The following is a 15649-nucleotide window of genomic DNA, read 5'->3' as shown; positions in this document are numbered from 1 at the left end:
TTCATGTCTGTGCAGCACCCTACTGCTGGTCCCCAGTCACTTTTTGTCCTTGGATATTTGTGTTGATTTCTCATTTAAGCCCCATGATTCCCAGATAAGGAGGAAAAAACAGTCTTCAGGCACCCAAGCTTCAGATGTTAACCTTTCCCTCTCAGCAGAAGGAAGAAAGTTAACCTTTGAGACAGTGCTTTGTCTTGGTTGTTCTAAGAGGTGTGTGAGTAGTAACAGGTGGGCAGAGGTGAAACGTGCTATGCTGTCGCGATGCAGGCACATGTGTGACCTTTCCGTGCTGTGAACACACCCAGTGCACTTGTCTTCTTTGCACCTTCTCACATGCACTATTTTGGAAAAGAGAAATCAGTCCCTCTCCCTCTCTTGCTCTGGAAGGAAAGAGAATTTTAAATAAGAAACCTCTTTTTCTCAGGAGCTAACTTTGGAGAGCAGCCAGGATGGTCTTGGGGGGGTCACTGAGCCAGGCAGTGCTTGGTTGTCTTAGAACCTGTGCTTTGACCTTGAGAGAGAGAAATTGAGGGGGTTGTTGCGATATGATCAGATGTCCTGTCAGTAAACAGCAGTAGATTTGGGCAGGCTTAACAACCACAGAATTAATGTTTGTAATTAGAACTGGGTATCTTGTTTTACTTTGGGCCCTAAAGGAAAAAGCTGTCAGTTTTGAATAATTAGGTTATATTAACCTCAATTGAAATAGGCATTTGACTGGTTAAGTTATACTCAGAGGTTTGATTGTGTCCAAGTTCCTGATTATTTGGTTCCTTCTTGTCTACATGAACTTGATTTTACCTTGTTATGGCAGTGACTTGGGATCTTTGTAAGGTCTGGGGAGAGCTCTGACTTTCTGCTTTGTTTTCTCAGTGGGACGATGCTGGGACAGTCTCCCCTGGGGCAGATCCAGCTGACAATCCGGCACAGCTCGCAGAGAAACAAGCTGGTAGTAGTTGTGCACGCCTGCAGGTGAGCTGGTACCTGGCCTCACTTGCTGTGAAATTTGTGGCTCTTGCTCCCCCAGACAGGTCACTCAGTTTCATTTTTAAAGAACAAAGCAATTAGATCTACTGTAATCTTAGTATTAAGTTTTTACTGCTTCTTTGTTCTCAGCATTGTTTGTAAACATTCACAACCATTTGGTTGCTTTGCAATACTCCTTTGAACTATGGTTCATGTACCGTCTCTGTTGTGGATGTTCAGATGGCCTGTCACATGTAACTCAGTAATGAGCGTATTTTTCTTTATTGAAGTGATTTTGGGGGATTAAATTTCTAGGGGTAAATTTATATAAATTCAGAATATCCAAAGAGTTAATGGGTCATGACAGGTATTGCTGTAATCTTTCAAGGAAGTGAGCATCCAGTCGACATCAGTACCCAAGGGGCCGGGTTTGCCTTTCTCCAGTTGGGAAGGGTCTGTTTTAACTTGTCGATGTCCTGATTCAGTAAGTGTGGAAGTGACAGTGTTCTTCCATTGTGTGTGATTAAGGATGATGGTCTGGAGCTATTTTTCTTTTATGTGACTTGTCTGTTTCCACAGTAGTTGTGATATAAGTGTGTTTATATAAATATTTGGACTTTATAGAAAACTGTTGGAAACAAAAATAAAATCAGTGACATTTAGAAATAGGACTGTATAAATCAGGGGTCCCCAAACTTTTTACACAAGGGGCCAGTTCACTGTCCCTCAGACTGTTGGAGGGCCAGACTATAAAAAAAACTATGAACAAATCCCTATGCACACTGTACATATCTTATTTTAAAGTTAAAAAAAAACAAAACAGGAACAAATACAATATTTAAAATAAAGAACAAGTAAATTTAAATCAACAAACTGACCAGTATTTCATTGGGAACTATGGGCCTGCTTTTGGCTAATGAGATGGTCAATATCCGGTTCCATATTTGTCACTGCTAGCTGTAACAAGTGATATGACGCGTGTGTCCCACGTCACCGGAAGTAGTACTGTACGTGAGCGACACTGCGCTGTGCTCACTGACCATCAATGAAAGAGGTGCCCCTTCCGGAAGTGCGGCGGGGGGCCGGATAAATGGCCTCAGGGGGCCGCATGCGGCCCGCGGGCCGTAGTTTGGGGACCCCTGGTATAAATGTAGAGTTTGGTTCAATATATATGGATTGAGCACCTTATATGTTCTTGCTATTGAGGTAATCACTATAGGAGATACAGGAACAGAAGGCTATTGTAGAGGACTCCAGCTAAACAATCCACTAACTAGATTTTCAGGTTGATTAGTAAGGGACTAACTGGAAGTGGTTGCATATAATTGATATAAACAACAGGTAAGTTTATATGGCATATTTCTGCTCTTATAAATATTACCAAATTCCTAAACAAAGACCAACCCACTTCTAATATTTTTGTTTGTTTGTTTGTTTTTACAGAGACAAAGAGAGAGTCAGAGAGAGGGACAGAAAGGGACAGACAGGAATGGAGAGAGATGAGAAGCATCAATCATCAGTTTTTCATTGCGATACACACCTTAGTTGTTCATTGATTGCTTTCTCATATGTGCCTTGACTGCAGGCCTTTTGCAGACCGGGTAACCCCTTGCTCAAGCCAGCGACCTTGGGTCCAAGCTGGTGAACTTTGCTCAAAGCAGATGAGCCCACGCTCAAGCTGGCGACCTCAGGGTCTCGAACCTGGGTCCTCCGCATCCCAGTTCAACGTTCTATCCACTGCGCCACCGCCTAGTCAGGCCACACTTCTAGTATTAAACATTGAAATAAATGTGAGCTCTAGATGCATTTAAGAAAGATGGGTAAAAACAAATAAGATCATTAATTTTCCAACTCACTGATTTCAGTTCTGGGTTACAAACGAGCAGTCTTTCCCAGCAGCTCAGGGCAGAAGGTGGGAACCAGGGAACCCGCCCTGGACAGGATACCCTTCCATCTGGGGGCCACCCTCACTTACACCTACACTCCTGGGACAATTCAGACATGCCCTTCGCCTCATGTGCATGTCTTCGGGACATAAGAGGAAACCAGAGTGCCCAGAGAAGACCCATAAAACACGGGTGAATGTGCAAACTCCACACAGACAGTCCTCTTCAGAGATTTTTTTTCTCATGAACATTAACACAAAATGGCATTACTCGAGGATCTGCTATAGAAAATTAGAATATGATGGTAATTGTCATTCTTCTGGATTCTAATGTCTGCTATTCTCTGGTTTGTTACAAGAAATCTCATTGCCTTCTCTGAAGATGGCTCTGACCCCTACATCCGCATGTATTTGTTACCAGACAAGAGGAGGTCAGGAAGGAGAAAAACACATGTGTCAAAGAAAACTCTGAACCCCGTGTTTGATCAGAGGTATGGAGTTGACTCAGCTGGGCAGGTTGTTGGATTAAATGAGGAAGGCCCAATCAGAACCTTCTAATGACTAAAAGCATGGAAGTCAACACAGTGCTGAAAAGGGAAGTGAAAAAATTCCAAATTATCAGATATGAACTTAAGTTGTAAACATGGTTGGAGAGACTAGTGATTAAAGAGCAAATGATTGATGACCCTAAAGAACTGAGTTATAAATCAAAACAGAATATTAAAATATATATGTAAAAATAATAAACCTATATAACATCTTAAGTTGTAGCATTCTTATGAAAAGCAACTCGTTTCCAAAATAGTTTTACACATTAGTGAAAAGAATGGTGTAATTGCTTTAGATTTTTACAAATTCTTTAATGGTTTGGCTTAATAGAGGCTAGTATCTGTTTCTGTGGTTAGTCTAATGTGACCTCCTTAGGGGGTCTTCAGGCTCCACTTAGAGAGCCTCTGTCTTTGCAGATTTGGTGTCTTTATAGTCCTCTAGCTAAAAAACCACCGCATCTTAGGAAATAATAAAATTGAGTGATATTGATATATACTAATTCACTTTATACTTCATCTTTAAAGAGACTTGTCATTTATCATGCACTGATAGGCATGCACCAAACCCTGATGTGGGAACCTTGTACTTGCTAGCATTCTTACTTAGCAGCAGCACTGACAAATTTGAGACCCCATGTGCATGTTTGGGTCTCTAGTTGTGGTAGCTTGATGGGAAGAAGGGCCATGTCCCAGCCATGTCCCTTTGAGGCCACATGCCCTCAGCCCTCTGATTTTGCCAGAAGCCCTGCCGCACATGGGCCACACACCAGCCGGCTTTGAGGACTTGCTTCCCCAAAGGCATTTTAGTTTGTAGCATCTGATCTCAACCACTACTAGTGCAGCGCAGAACTTTTCCCTTCCGTGAAGCCAGATCACAGTATACTTTTTATCAGTTCACTCAGCCAGGCTTTGCAATTACTTTCTTTTAGGTCTTTGGGGTGAGGGAGTCAGTCTGGACTTTCCTGTTGAGTCATATCTAACATCCACAGTCCCACGTTCTAGTAACCCCATCCCGTACATGGGGAACCACATGCCAGAGTCGTCTTTTATGTTTGAAAACTATAAAAAATACTTGAACTTTGCATCTTCATGTGATGGACCCAAATATCTAGCATGTGAACCCCGTTTTATAATAACAACATAACATTTGGAGTGGTCTCATAAGTAGGAACATCATATTTAGTTATGATAAACTACAATAAGATGATGGAGAAATTTAATGAAGATCCTCTCTTTCAGCTTTGACTTCAGCGTTTCCTTACCAGAAGTGCAGAGGAGAACGCTGGACGTTGCCGTGAAGAATAGCGGCGGCTTCCTGTCCAAAGACAAAGGGCTTCTTGGCAAAGTATGTTTGAAAAAGTCCTTGATGGGTTCCTGTACTTTGTAAAAATTCAACACCTACCCAAAGTGCATTTTTTAGTCTGTACTTATGTTAGTAGAAAGGGATGGACTTACTCTGATTAATGCTTATTTATAAAATACATAGTTTGCCACGAAAGACTGTATCAGTTAAGACATCAGTACTTTCTGATGATATTTATTGCTTTTATATATTCATGTTATTGATATATTAATCATACTAATACTATGAACTTATAGTTGAAGAAAGGGTTATTTTTTATTTATTTTTTGTGGCAGAGACAGGGACAGATAGGAACAGACAGGAAAGGAGAGAGATGAGAAACATCAATTCTTCTCCTCAGTTTATTGATTTCTCATATGTGCCTTGACGGGGGGGGGGGGGCTACAGCAGACCGAGTGACCCCTTGCTTGAGCCAGCGACCTTGGGCTTAAGCTGGTGAGACTTGCTCAAACCAGTTGAGCCCGTGCTCAAGCTGACGACCTCAGAGTCTCGAACCTGTGTCCTCCGCATCCCAGTCCTATGCTCTATCCACTGCGCCACCGCCTGGTCAGGTGAAGGGGTTATTTTTTAAATAAAATTTTTTTTCTAGTATCACAATGCAAGAAAGCCCAAAGGGGGACATATTCTCTTACAATTCTACCTCCTCAACTAACCAGCTGGTTTTTTTTACTAACAAATTATTGGCTTTATTTCTCTGAATTTTTTTAGTCTTTGTCTATATCCACATTTAACTCTTGCATAAGATTGTTTATCCTTTAATAATGTGCATAGAAATTAAATTAGGGAAGTGAGATTTTGAATTATAGATGCCATGTACAGATAATCTACATCAAATATGCTGCCATTAATGGCCCATGAACCACTATTTCTATAAAATACCTCTGTTGACATTTCATAATAACCTAATTTTAAGACTGATGGATACAGGAAGGACCTCTTAGATAGGAACAATCATATAGTTCATAGGTGGATCCTAGGTTAGAACATTAAAAAATGAGAGACTCAAAATAACGGAGAGCTCCATATTGCAGACTGAAATAGGAGGAGGGGATTGGAAAGATTGGGAGAAGTGGTAAAGGTCTGAGGGAATTTCTTCAGCCCACTCTTACCTGTGACTTAATCCACAGGTGCTGGTTGCTCTGGCATCTGAAGAACTGGCCAAAGGCTGGACCCAGTGGTGAGTGTCCTACCATAGATGACCAACCATAGACAGAGAACCCTGAGTGTGTTTATTAACACTGTCCACACTGACCACCTATGTGCTGTCATCTCCCTGTGCTGTCAGGTATGATCTCACAGAAGATGGGACGAGACCACACATGGTGACATAGGCTGCGCTGGGCGTGAGGAGCTCCCTGATGTATCTATCTGCCTGACTCCACGTGCTTGGGAGGTGCCCTCCCCCCATGCACTGATGCTATTTTTATACTTCATGTTCTTTGCTAGACATACCTTGATTGTTTTATAAAATGTGGACATTTTAGGTAGGCATATATGGCCAATGTTATTGTTAAATTTTGTATGTTTGCCTTCTTTTAGCTATTACAGTGTACAGTAGGATAGTGGTCATTGTTGTGCTGTGTTAAGCTGTATGTCTAGGAGGCAGATATGTGTATATGCTTCATTGATGCCTTGTTTTGTATATCACTGAGGCACACTGTGCCATGTAAATACTCTATTTTTTATAATCTCTACATGTTGATTTGAATTCAGAAGGAAATGGTTTAAGGAAATATATATTTTTTCTTCTAAAACTTATTAAATTCTTATGACAAATAATCATTTTTGTCTTTGCCAGAAAATGTTCTCAGAAAATGTTATTTTGCATTTTTTTTAAAAAATGGAAGCTGAAAGATTATTAAATATTAGTATATTTCTGCCCATGTTATCAATGAAAGAAAATATTCAAAATATTAACACTTTTATAACTATAAAGATATATTATTGAGAAGTTGAAGTGCTTATAAGGAAAAAATGTTTATACCTAAGTTGCATAGAATATTAGAATTGTCATGGTTCATAAATCATAGTGTACTAATCTGAAATTTCTTACATAAAATGAAAATGTTTTAAGTTTTTAAAATTGCTTATAACTTATTCATGAAATAGTACACATATATACAATTATCTTTTTCTAAAATATAATACAGATTTTTAGTGTTAGCAGTGAGCTTTGTTAATTCTCTGTGTTTTCCCAGGCTATATAGAAAGAAAAGCTCACAGTGTCATGATAAAGGTTATGAACTAAATTGGAGAAAGTAGATAGCAAATTGTGTTAAAAACCATAGCTAATGCATTCATTAGTCAGTGTGACAGCAGGCACAGAACAGGTGGCCTGAGCTGGTACTCAGTTCCATTCTGCTCTTAACGCATAGGCTGCCACAGGGCTCAGGGTGTCGGAATGACGGCGTTTGGATGTGACTCACCATTTCCTGGGTTTCCTTATGCCACAGCTGACCTCAGTATTGAAATATTGTTGCACAGTTTTTATTTTGGAATATATTTTTCTGCTTTGGTTATTAAAAGCATGTTTTATATTCCTGAGAGTATCCTGTGACAGAGTCATGAGTTGTGTGTGCCTGCAAACAGAGGATGCACACATGCAGAGAGAGGGTTAAAGGATGTGTGCTATATGAAGCAAGTGACTTTGTTAGCTGCAGAACTTTCTATAATTAAATATAAATGTATTGGGGAAAGAGAGCTTTGTGATTGAAATGGGAGCTCTCACCATAAATCATTTCATGGGCTCTGGACTGCTCATGTGACCAAATACACCAAAGTGCCTGTGGTGGACGCTGATTGTCACTTCTGCACAGTTCTGCCTTTCAGCAGATTTTAACTTGTTTTACTTTGGTTTTATTTATAATGAAGTTTATAGCTTCACAAACACTCTTCATGTAATCATAAAGACTAGTCTGATTTCACTTTCCTATTTAATGTACAGGAAGAATTTTATGAATATATTGATAAACATGTGAACATATATGCACTCAGAGCTCTTAACTGTTATTTTAGTAGCATGAGAAAGACAGGAAATTACTAAATCTAGCTGCCTGCCTAGGATACCAGACTTACTGAAAATGTTTTAAAAATTTGGTCTGTTGAAGGGTTTCTGGCATAGTCTATAATAGAAAAGAAACACTCAAATTTAGCATACCAATAATTTTCTGCCAACATCTTAAGTTTTTGGCTTTTGCAACCATGTGCTTCATGAAGTCAATATGTATTTTACTTGATGGAATGCTTATTTTAAGCAGTTAGGCAAAGCAGGTTGAAATAAAAAAGGCCATACAAAGCCTGTTGGCCACACAATGTCTCACCTTCTGATACAGTGACCCACCTGCAGGCTCCCAGGCTCCTCACAGAGGGAAGAAAGAGAGGAAGGGATGGTTCTAAGGTTACTGAAACATCTCCCCGCTGTGATTCTGACTTACTGTGGCAATGTGAACAAAAGGGATCTCTCTTATTCTGTGGGAAAGCATAAGACTCGCCATTGAGGCCAGACTCGGCACTCCTGGCGATGGAGGACACTCCTAGTCCTCAGCATGTTCGTTTGTAATTCTTCATGATCGATTCATCTAGGAAAGGGGGACTTGAACTTTTCTACACTGATCCAAACCAGTGTTGGGAAATTCACTTAACTGAATTTGAATGGTTAGTGGATACATGTTGGTTGCTTGTCCTTTGCCTTAAAATAACAGATGTATAGAGGTGTTGTTTTCAAACTTGAGATGAAAACAAAAACATTGTAGAATTGATATTCTGTACTCTAAGAATTCCATCTATGGATACTCTTCATCCAGAGTTCAGCCTTGCTTTTTCAAGAACATAAGCCAAATGCAAATATGTGTCTGTGCATTTAATCTGTGGTGTCCCTCTGACCCCACTTCTAGTGGTCACTACTGCAAATGGAAAACTACAGAAGGGTGTTTACTAGAGACGGTCCTTTGTGTTCAGCTAATTTTACATGATGTTGCATGTATTTATTCAATAAAACTTTTATGTTAGCTCCCTTGTGATTTGTTTTTCCTTTGTCTTTTGAAATGAAAATTCTAGTGTGGCACCAGATAATGTGAAAAGTAAATATAGGATGCTGTTTATATTTGTTCTTTGTGAATTCTTCCATTTTCAAAAGCACTGCATTTGATAGTGTATTACTCCTCTTTTTCCATGTTATTTGGGCCCTCATCTGCCCACCTCAGACCGTGGGTTTCAAAAACCACCCTTCTGAAAGATAATTATGAGTAGAAAACACAATCCTCACATGTGCTTTGTAACCTGAGCACTGATAAGTAATGAAATAGGGGCTGTTTTGAACAGTGGAGGGGAAACACTGGAGTGTCCAGTGCTGAAGTTGGGGTGACTGACACTTTTGTCCATCCAGCACTTGGCAGAGCTATCACTGAGCATCGAGAACTGCAGTGGAGGAATTCAAGTTGCTTCATTACAGGTGTCACGCAAGGAAAACAGGAACCATTGCCTAAAAACCCAAACACCTCAGTGGCTTATAATTGGGGGTTTTAAAGGCAAAAAGCCACAAATGGTCATGAGTAAGGGGCTTGGAGTTCTGGGCTCTGCTGATAAGTTACTCCTTGTCAAGCTTCAACAACTCTCTGACTTATTAAGCCAGAGAAGTCTGGGGGTCTCATAACTGGCCAGGTGATCTTTCTGCTTACAGAATTCTGCAAGACATTTTGGCATTGTAAGTGCTGTTATCTTAAAGAGATAAAACAGCTATACATCTTATGCTTAACAGCCTACATTCTTTTATTATCTTAAGTAAAGTGTATCTTTACAGACTTCCCTGGAACTTGCTTTATACAGACAGGCTCCAGGCTCCAGGACATGACTGCATTCCAATGTAGCAAAGAAGGGCTAGTTTAATAATTTTAACTAAAAGCTAAATTCTAGTATACCTAGTCTGTCAGGATTTGCTATTGGTTTCAGCTGAGTGGGTACTGCAGCCCTGCCCTGGGCCCCCTTCCCCATCATCCATGATAGAATGTGTCAGAGCCTTGTTCCTTTTCATGGCTCAGTAGTACTCCAGGGTATGGATGGACTCCCATCTTGGTTGTCCATCTGTCTCTTGGTGGACATTGGGTTATATCCACCTTTGGAAGGACTTTGAGCATGTCTTATGCTGGGTGTCTGGCTCAGAAGCATCCTGACTAGGCATCTTACCCCACAGTCCAGTGTTCTGTTACTGGGTTCAGCATAACCTTGGACATTAGCATGTTTGATTTCACACTTGTGCCACTAAGTCTTCTCAATCTTTTCTGAGATGGACTTCTAACCTTTACATTAGGACCATGTGGGGGCCCTAATACTAATTTAAAAATACTAATGCCCAGCTATACCCCTCAGTCATCTGACCTAATTGGCCTGGAGAAGGTCTAGGCTTCATACTATTATAAGCTGCTCAAGAAATTATTAATGGACCATGGCTGAGAATGCTTTGCCCCTGACCATCTGTCTCCTTGAGTTACCCTGCTTTGTGGTGGTCTCCCCAAGAGGTGCTGCTCCTCCCCACCAACCCAGGAGGAAGGCGGATAGCTTACATTTCCCCTTCAACCTTCCTAAGGTCATCATTCCCAGAAGGTACATGCACACAGATTCCTGTAAGGAAAGTCCCCCAATGGTGTTAAGGAATTGCAACCCAGGAGAGAGAAGGATAAACTCCCAAGGGCTCTGCTCTGTGTACTCAGCTCACCTGTCTCACTTCACCCTCCCTTGTGTCTCCATTCACCTGGGAAGGGGGTAACAAAACAATGTGCATCTACCGTGGATGCCCAGCCTTCATTGTCCCACACTCTCTCTGGTGTTTCCCTGAAGGGATCACTCATTCGAGGGCACTACAGGTGTCCCGCAGAGCCTACTGGACCTGTTCCCAGGGAAGGGGACAGGTGTGGGCTTCAAGCTTCTGAGTACTTTTCCTTTAATTGTTGCTCAAATATATGCACATTTCCCAAGTTCAAACTTTTAGAGACAGTACAGTGTAAAACCACAAAAGGAAGGAAATGTCTTTGCAGCTGCCTCCTGATTAGCCAGGAGCCCTCCCCCTTTCTCAGAATCTGTGACTCAAGTTGTGGGTTAGTGTCCTGTTTAGCTCTTGGTGATCAGGACAGCCCATTCCTTCCTTAACTCTGCTCCACCCTGTGGATTTGCCCAGAGTATCTGAGAAATGCTTTTTTATCAGCCCTGCACTAGTTTTTAAGTTCCTAACCAGTAACCACGTATCATAGCTCCTTTTCCCAGTTAAAATCATGACTAGATTACTACACATTATGTATTTTTTTTTATGAGGCAGAAAATATTTCTAGATGGATATTCAGGAAACGGTTAACAGTGGTTTCTTTATTTGAGCCATGTGACTTATTTTCCCAATAAAAAGTAAGCTAAGTTTTTAAAAATGAACTTTTTACACTTGGTCCTTATTTTAGCCAAGTATTATTATACCCTTTTGTCTATATGTTGCAGCCTTAGTTTATGTTGCCTTGCCATGGGATCCAATTTTAACTCTATAGTCCTTTTCTCATTACTACATTTTAAGGTTTCAGTTTAAGAGATGATCTCATCTCATACTTCATTCAGAAAACATTTTCTTCAAGCTGCTGAAATGTGCCAAACTTAGGCTGAAGACTTGGGACTGACTGAGGCCAAGGGCCTGGAAATGCTCCTGGGAGGGTGGAGTTGAGCAGGGCTTTGGAGGAAGCTGGCATTTGTTCTGTTGGGTCAAGACAGGTGCATTCCGGGACTGGCAAGCATGCCTCCAAGCTTTAAATTTGAGGAAAATGAAGCTCTGAGTCCTTCAGTGTCCTGTCCAAGGTCACAGGGTAGCTGGATCTTCCAGGCAGTATGGCTTCAGAACTCACCCTGTTTTATCAATTTCTTAATCAGGAGCAGAGACTGCAGGAAGAGATAGCTAAGTAAAGTGGGTTAGAAAGAGTGAAAGGGGCGTAATTAAGCAGACGGGAGGGGCAACTGAGGTCCCAATTTTTGTTGCATGTGTCCACAGCCCGTGCAGCGAGCTGTGGGAACGCCTGAGCTCAGAAGTGTGCACGTGGAATCGTTGATTCAAAGGTGGGAGTGGACACCTCCGATGGGCGACAGTTGTCAAGAAAGTCCAGAGTGAAAAGTGGGCCAGACCTGAGGGCGTCCGTATTCAGGAATGAAAAGGGGGGGGGGTGCTGCGCAGAAAGGGAGTAGGTGGTCCCCGTGTCCACTGGTGAGAGGATTCAGATTTCATTCTTTATAATTATCCGTTTAAGCCAAAGATAAAACTAATTTTGATGTCAGATTAAAATTGCCAGGATACGAGCTCGAGTGGAGAAGGCGGGGCCGCAGGGTGCGGAAGTGGCTGGAGCGTGCGGGGCCCTGGTGGTGGGCGGGGCTCTAGCGTTGGTCGCTGAGGGCATGTGGGCGGGGCCTGAACGCTCACGGGAGGGTTCTCGCGAGAGCAGCGCGTCGTGACGCGCGGGCAGGCGGAGACCGTGGCGGGTGCGGGCGGGCGGTTTTGAATCTGGTCCGAGCGCGGGAAACGGCGGTCCTGAGGACGAGGTGAGGGCCAGGGTCGCTCGACGGCAGACGTTCTGGAAAAGGGTCCGGGAAACGGCGGGGGTTGAGTGGGTCGTGCCACCCAGGACCGCAGTCTCTGCACGGGCCGCGCCCGAACCCGCGGCCCGGCGTCTGAGGACCGCGTCCCGTCTGTGCGATGCCCGTGCCTTCCCTCCGGGCTGACCCGCGGGTAAGGACTCCCGACCCGGGCCCAGACCCGGGACCGACCCCGCAGGAGCACCCCAGCCTGGGCCGCGCGGCCGGCGCGGGGAGGAGGTGCCTGGGCTTGTGCGCCCCGGGGAACCCGCTGTCGAGCTTCTGTCTCTGTGGGGAGGTGACGGGTCGCGTCCGCGGGAGGGCTGGAGCGTGAGCGCCGGTGAGCGGGTCCCGCACAGCCTCGCTGCGCTGGGCGGTGGGTGAGGGTGCGGCCGGTAGCCGGGAACGGACTGGGAGCCGGTGCGCACCTGGACCGGCCTCACCGCGCAGAGTCGTCCCGGCGTCGGGGCGGAGCGCGCGCTTCTCGGCCGGGCCGCGGGCGCTGGAGGGAGTCCTGGCTTCGTGAAAGCGGTGAGTCGATGCTGTCCATTCCTAGTCGCCCAGCCGCGGCTCAGCCCCATGTGAGGGAAGAGTGGCCCGACTTCGCCGGGACTGATGTCGGAAGTTCCTTTCCACTTTCGTTTGGTGTAATTCAGATTTGGGGGTTTATGCTGAACGTGGCTCTTGGTCCCCGTAATTATTTTCCGTAGTGCTCGTATAACGGTGCAGATTTTCATTGTTGTTTTTTTTTTGCTTTTGTTTTTTTGTTTTGTTTTGTTTGTTTGGGGCCTCTACCAGTCATTTTTTTTATGATTTTAATTTTAATTATGTTTACATAGATTCAAGTGTCCCACCGAATATATCTCCCCCCCACCTCCTTATTCCCCCTCGACTTCCCCTTATGCCCCTCTCCCCAATGCCTTTCCTCCTTCCTTCCAGGATTTGCTGTCCTGTTTTCTATAATGCTGTTATGTATAATTTCATTAATCTCTTTCCCTTCCTGATCCCATTTTCTGGTTTCCCCCTGCCAGCTTTCCCTCTGGTCCCTTTGATCCCACCTCTGCATTTTCATTGTTTAATTTCTTTTTTTTTTTTAAATTTTAGCAAGAGAGAGACAGGAACGCTGATCAGCTCCTGTAAGTGCCCAGACTGGGAGTGGAACTGCTGTCCCAGGAGAACCCAAATTCTATGTTGATCAGGTGTCCCTGATTGGACTTCCTGGCATAGTGGGACAACTGCTGCTTATCAGCAGGGCTGGCACCCTCCTCAATACTACTGTTGAGGCGGCTATGAGGATTCTACTCATCAGTGCCAATACCGACTGCCATTGGAAGAAAGACACGACCACACACACATAAGTGAGTTGCAAGAATCACACAGGCAGTTTATTGCTCACAAATCCTTTTGGCATGCCTAGGCACAGCTTAAGGGGGTCTCGTTGGTGTGTGCTCCTCTCGGCTGTCCTTGGTCAGAGTGGCATGGAGACCGTTCAGGTCAACACTGGAGTCTGGGCCACTACTGCAGCAGGGAGGCCCTTAGCTTTAATACCTTTTCTGATCAATGCCTTCTAACAGGTGTCGATCTACAGGATTATCACCCACCTTTTTGGGAGTTTCTCATAGGGAGCCCTTTTTATTTTCCATCTACTGAAATGTCACATCAAGCCACTAAGGGAGTTTCTCATAGGGAGCCCTTTTTATCTTCATCTACTGAAATGTCACATCAAGCCACTAAGGTGTTCCTAGGGAAGCTTCTTGTTTATATTAACTTACAGAGTTATGACATCAAGATATTTCTTATCTATGTATAACTTCACACACACACTAACTGGGCCCTGCTCAAAAGTCAGAGTCTATCATATTTGTACACACTATATTAATTCCTATCCAGATGGCATAACTTTTAGTTTCCTTAATTGACTTTAATATTATATCTTAATTACTTTTTTATATCTTCCATGTTTTTCTATATTTTTCTATATTTACTTACTATAACATTGTATTACTACAACAATTGGCAATCTCTGAGCTTTGGAAGGGTGTTCTAACAAACCGAGCTATCTGGCCAGGGCTGGTTTTTATTTTTAAAGTGAGGGGTCCTGTTGCATGTACGGGGTGGGTAAAAGTAGGTTTACTGTGCCATTGTGAGGGTTTTTTGTTTTTTGTTTTGTTTTTTTTTTTTGTAAATAAACCGATTATTGTAAAATAATCGTAATCTACCTGTCTCTTTCCGTATGAACAACTGTAAACCTACTTTTGCCCACCCCTCTGTATTCTACCATTTGTCTGTGCCTTCCTCTCTGGGTTGGTGTCTTTCTCATAGGGCACAGCTAGTTAAGGTAATGACAGTGGAAAACAGGGTTTACTGAGGGACACAGGCTAGGAAGGAGATGGCACAGTTCCAACCCCTGAGCTCTGGTTCCCGCATGGGTGGGTGGCAGTGTGCTGGGTTTGGGCACACCTGATGCTCACACTAATGAGCTCCCAGGTGACCCTCTGCCACACTGAAAAACAAGCAGCTGTGACTGGCATTTTCCTGAGGCCCTTTGGAAAGGGAGAGTCTTGACAATTTAGCAGTAAGGATCAGTCTGTTTGCTGAGCTGATGCAGACCTGCCTCAGCACCTGGTAGGGGTACTAAGGTGTGCCTCCTGGGGCCATGTGGGTTTCTCTTTCCTTAGTTGACAATTTCATTAACAATAATAACAATGTTAATGTTGATACTATCCTTAGTAATGAAAATAGCAAATTATCTTAGATAGAAGTCAATTTGTGTCAGAATATTGTTAGAAACTATCTGCCATATGTGGTAGGGCGATTTCCTTGCAGTTTTGGGTTTTAGTACCAAATTACATCTCGTAGAAGAAGATATGTTTGCAATTGCAAATTTTCATGTGCTTGTGTTTTCCACTAGGGTTACAGAGTAAATGCCATATAAGACGCAGCTTCATCTGTCATGGAAAAACGTGAAATATTTGTTCAAGCAGTGTCTAAGGAGCTGATTGGAGAATTTTTACAGTTTATTCAGCTTGATGTAAGTTTTATGTTTAGCTTTATTATGATTTTAACTGTTACTGTAAAACAGTTTTCTAAAATTATGTCCATAAATGAAATATAGTCATCTCAGCAAATCCTTAGGGACCAAGTTTTATTTAAAAAATAAGACAGAAACTGTACTAATACAAACCTGCTGGTGGACAGCTACTCACAAATTGTGTTTCCTACTTTCTTTTAAGAGAGATGCTGTGAGGATGCTAAGCTAGGTGAGATAATGCACAGTGTTTCTCTTAACAAATATTT

At 42.9% G+C, this 15649-nt stretch overlaps 2 protein-coding genes across 8 annotated transcripts in view; both read left to right on the top strand.

Moving 5' to 3' along the window:
* The window catches only part of ESYT2 (extended synaptotagmin 2), a 79711-nt gene extending 70942 nt beyond the window's left edge, over positions 1 to 8769 (top strand). For all 4 annotated transcript variants that reach the window (XM_066237697.1, XM_066237696.1, XM_066237695.1 and 1 more), the window contains 5 exons: positions 874 to 972; positions 3211 to 3342; positions 4639 to 4744; positions 5890 to 5939; positions 6048 to 8769. In XM_066237697.1, coding sequence (XP_066093794.1) covers positions 874 to 972; positions 3211 to 3342; positions 4639 to 4744; positions 5890 to 5939; positions 6048 to 6093 — 433 coding nt within the window. In that variant the 3' untranslated portion in view covers positions 6094 to 8769. The remainder of the gene's footprint in view (positions 1 to 873; positions 973 to 3210; positions 3343 to 4638; positions 4745 to 5889; positions 5940 to 6047) is intronic.
* A 3466-nt stretch (positions 8770 to 12235) lies between these two features.
* Positions 12236 to 15649, top strand: part of NCAPG2 (non-SMC condensin II complex subunit G2) — a 60161-nt gene continuing 56747 nt past the window's right edge. For 2 of the 4 annotated variants that reach the window (XM_066236576.1, XM_066236573.1), the window contains exons 1-3: positions 12236 to 12319; positions 13457 to 13710; positions 15264 to 15383. In XM_066236576.1, coding sequence (XP_066092673.1) covers positions 15306 to 15383 — 78 coding nt within the window. In that variant the 5' untranslated portion in view covers positions 12236 to 12319; positions 13457 to 13710; positions 15264 to 15305. Of the gene's footprint in view, positions 12507 to 13456; positions 13711 to 15263; positions 15384 to 15649 lie in introns of all 4 variants that reach the window. The other 2 variants (XM_066236574.1, XM_066236575.1) reach the window with 2 other exon arrangements.

Source organism: Saccopteryx bilineata, chromosome 6 (assembly GCF_036850765.1).
Source record: "Saccopteryx bilineata isolate mSacBil1 chromosome 6, mSacBil1_pri_phased_curated, whole genome shotgun sequence".
Classification (NCBI taxonomy): domain Eukaryota; kingdom Metazoa; phylum Chordata; class Mammalia; order Chiroptera; family Emballonuridae; genus Saccopteryx; species Saccopteryx bilineata.
Note: the sequence above shows the minus strand (reverse complement) of the source record. Positions and strands in the feature narration are given on the sequence as shown.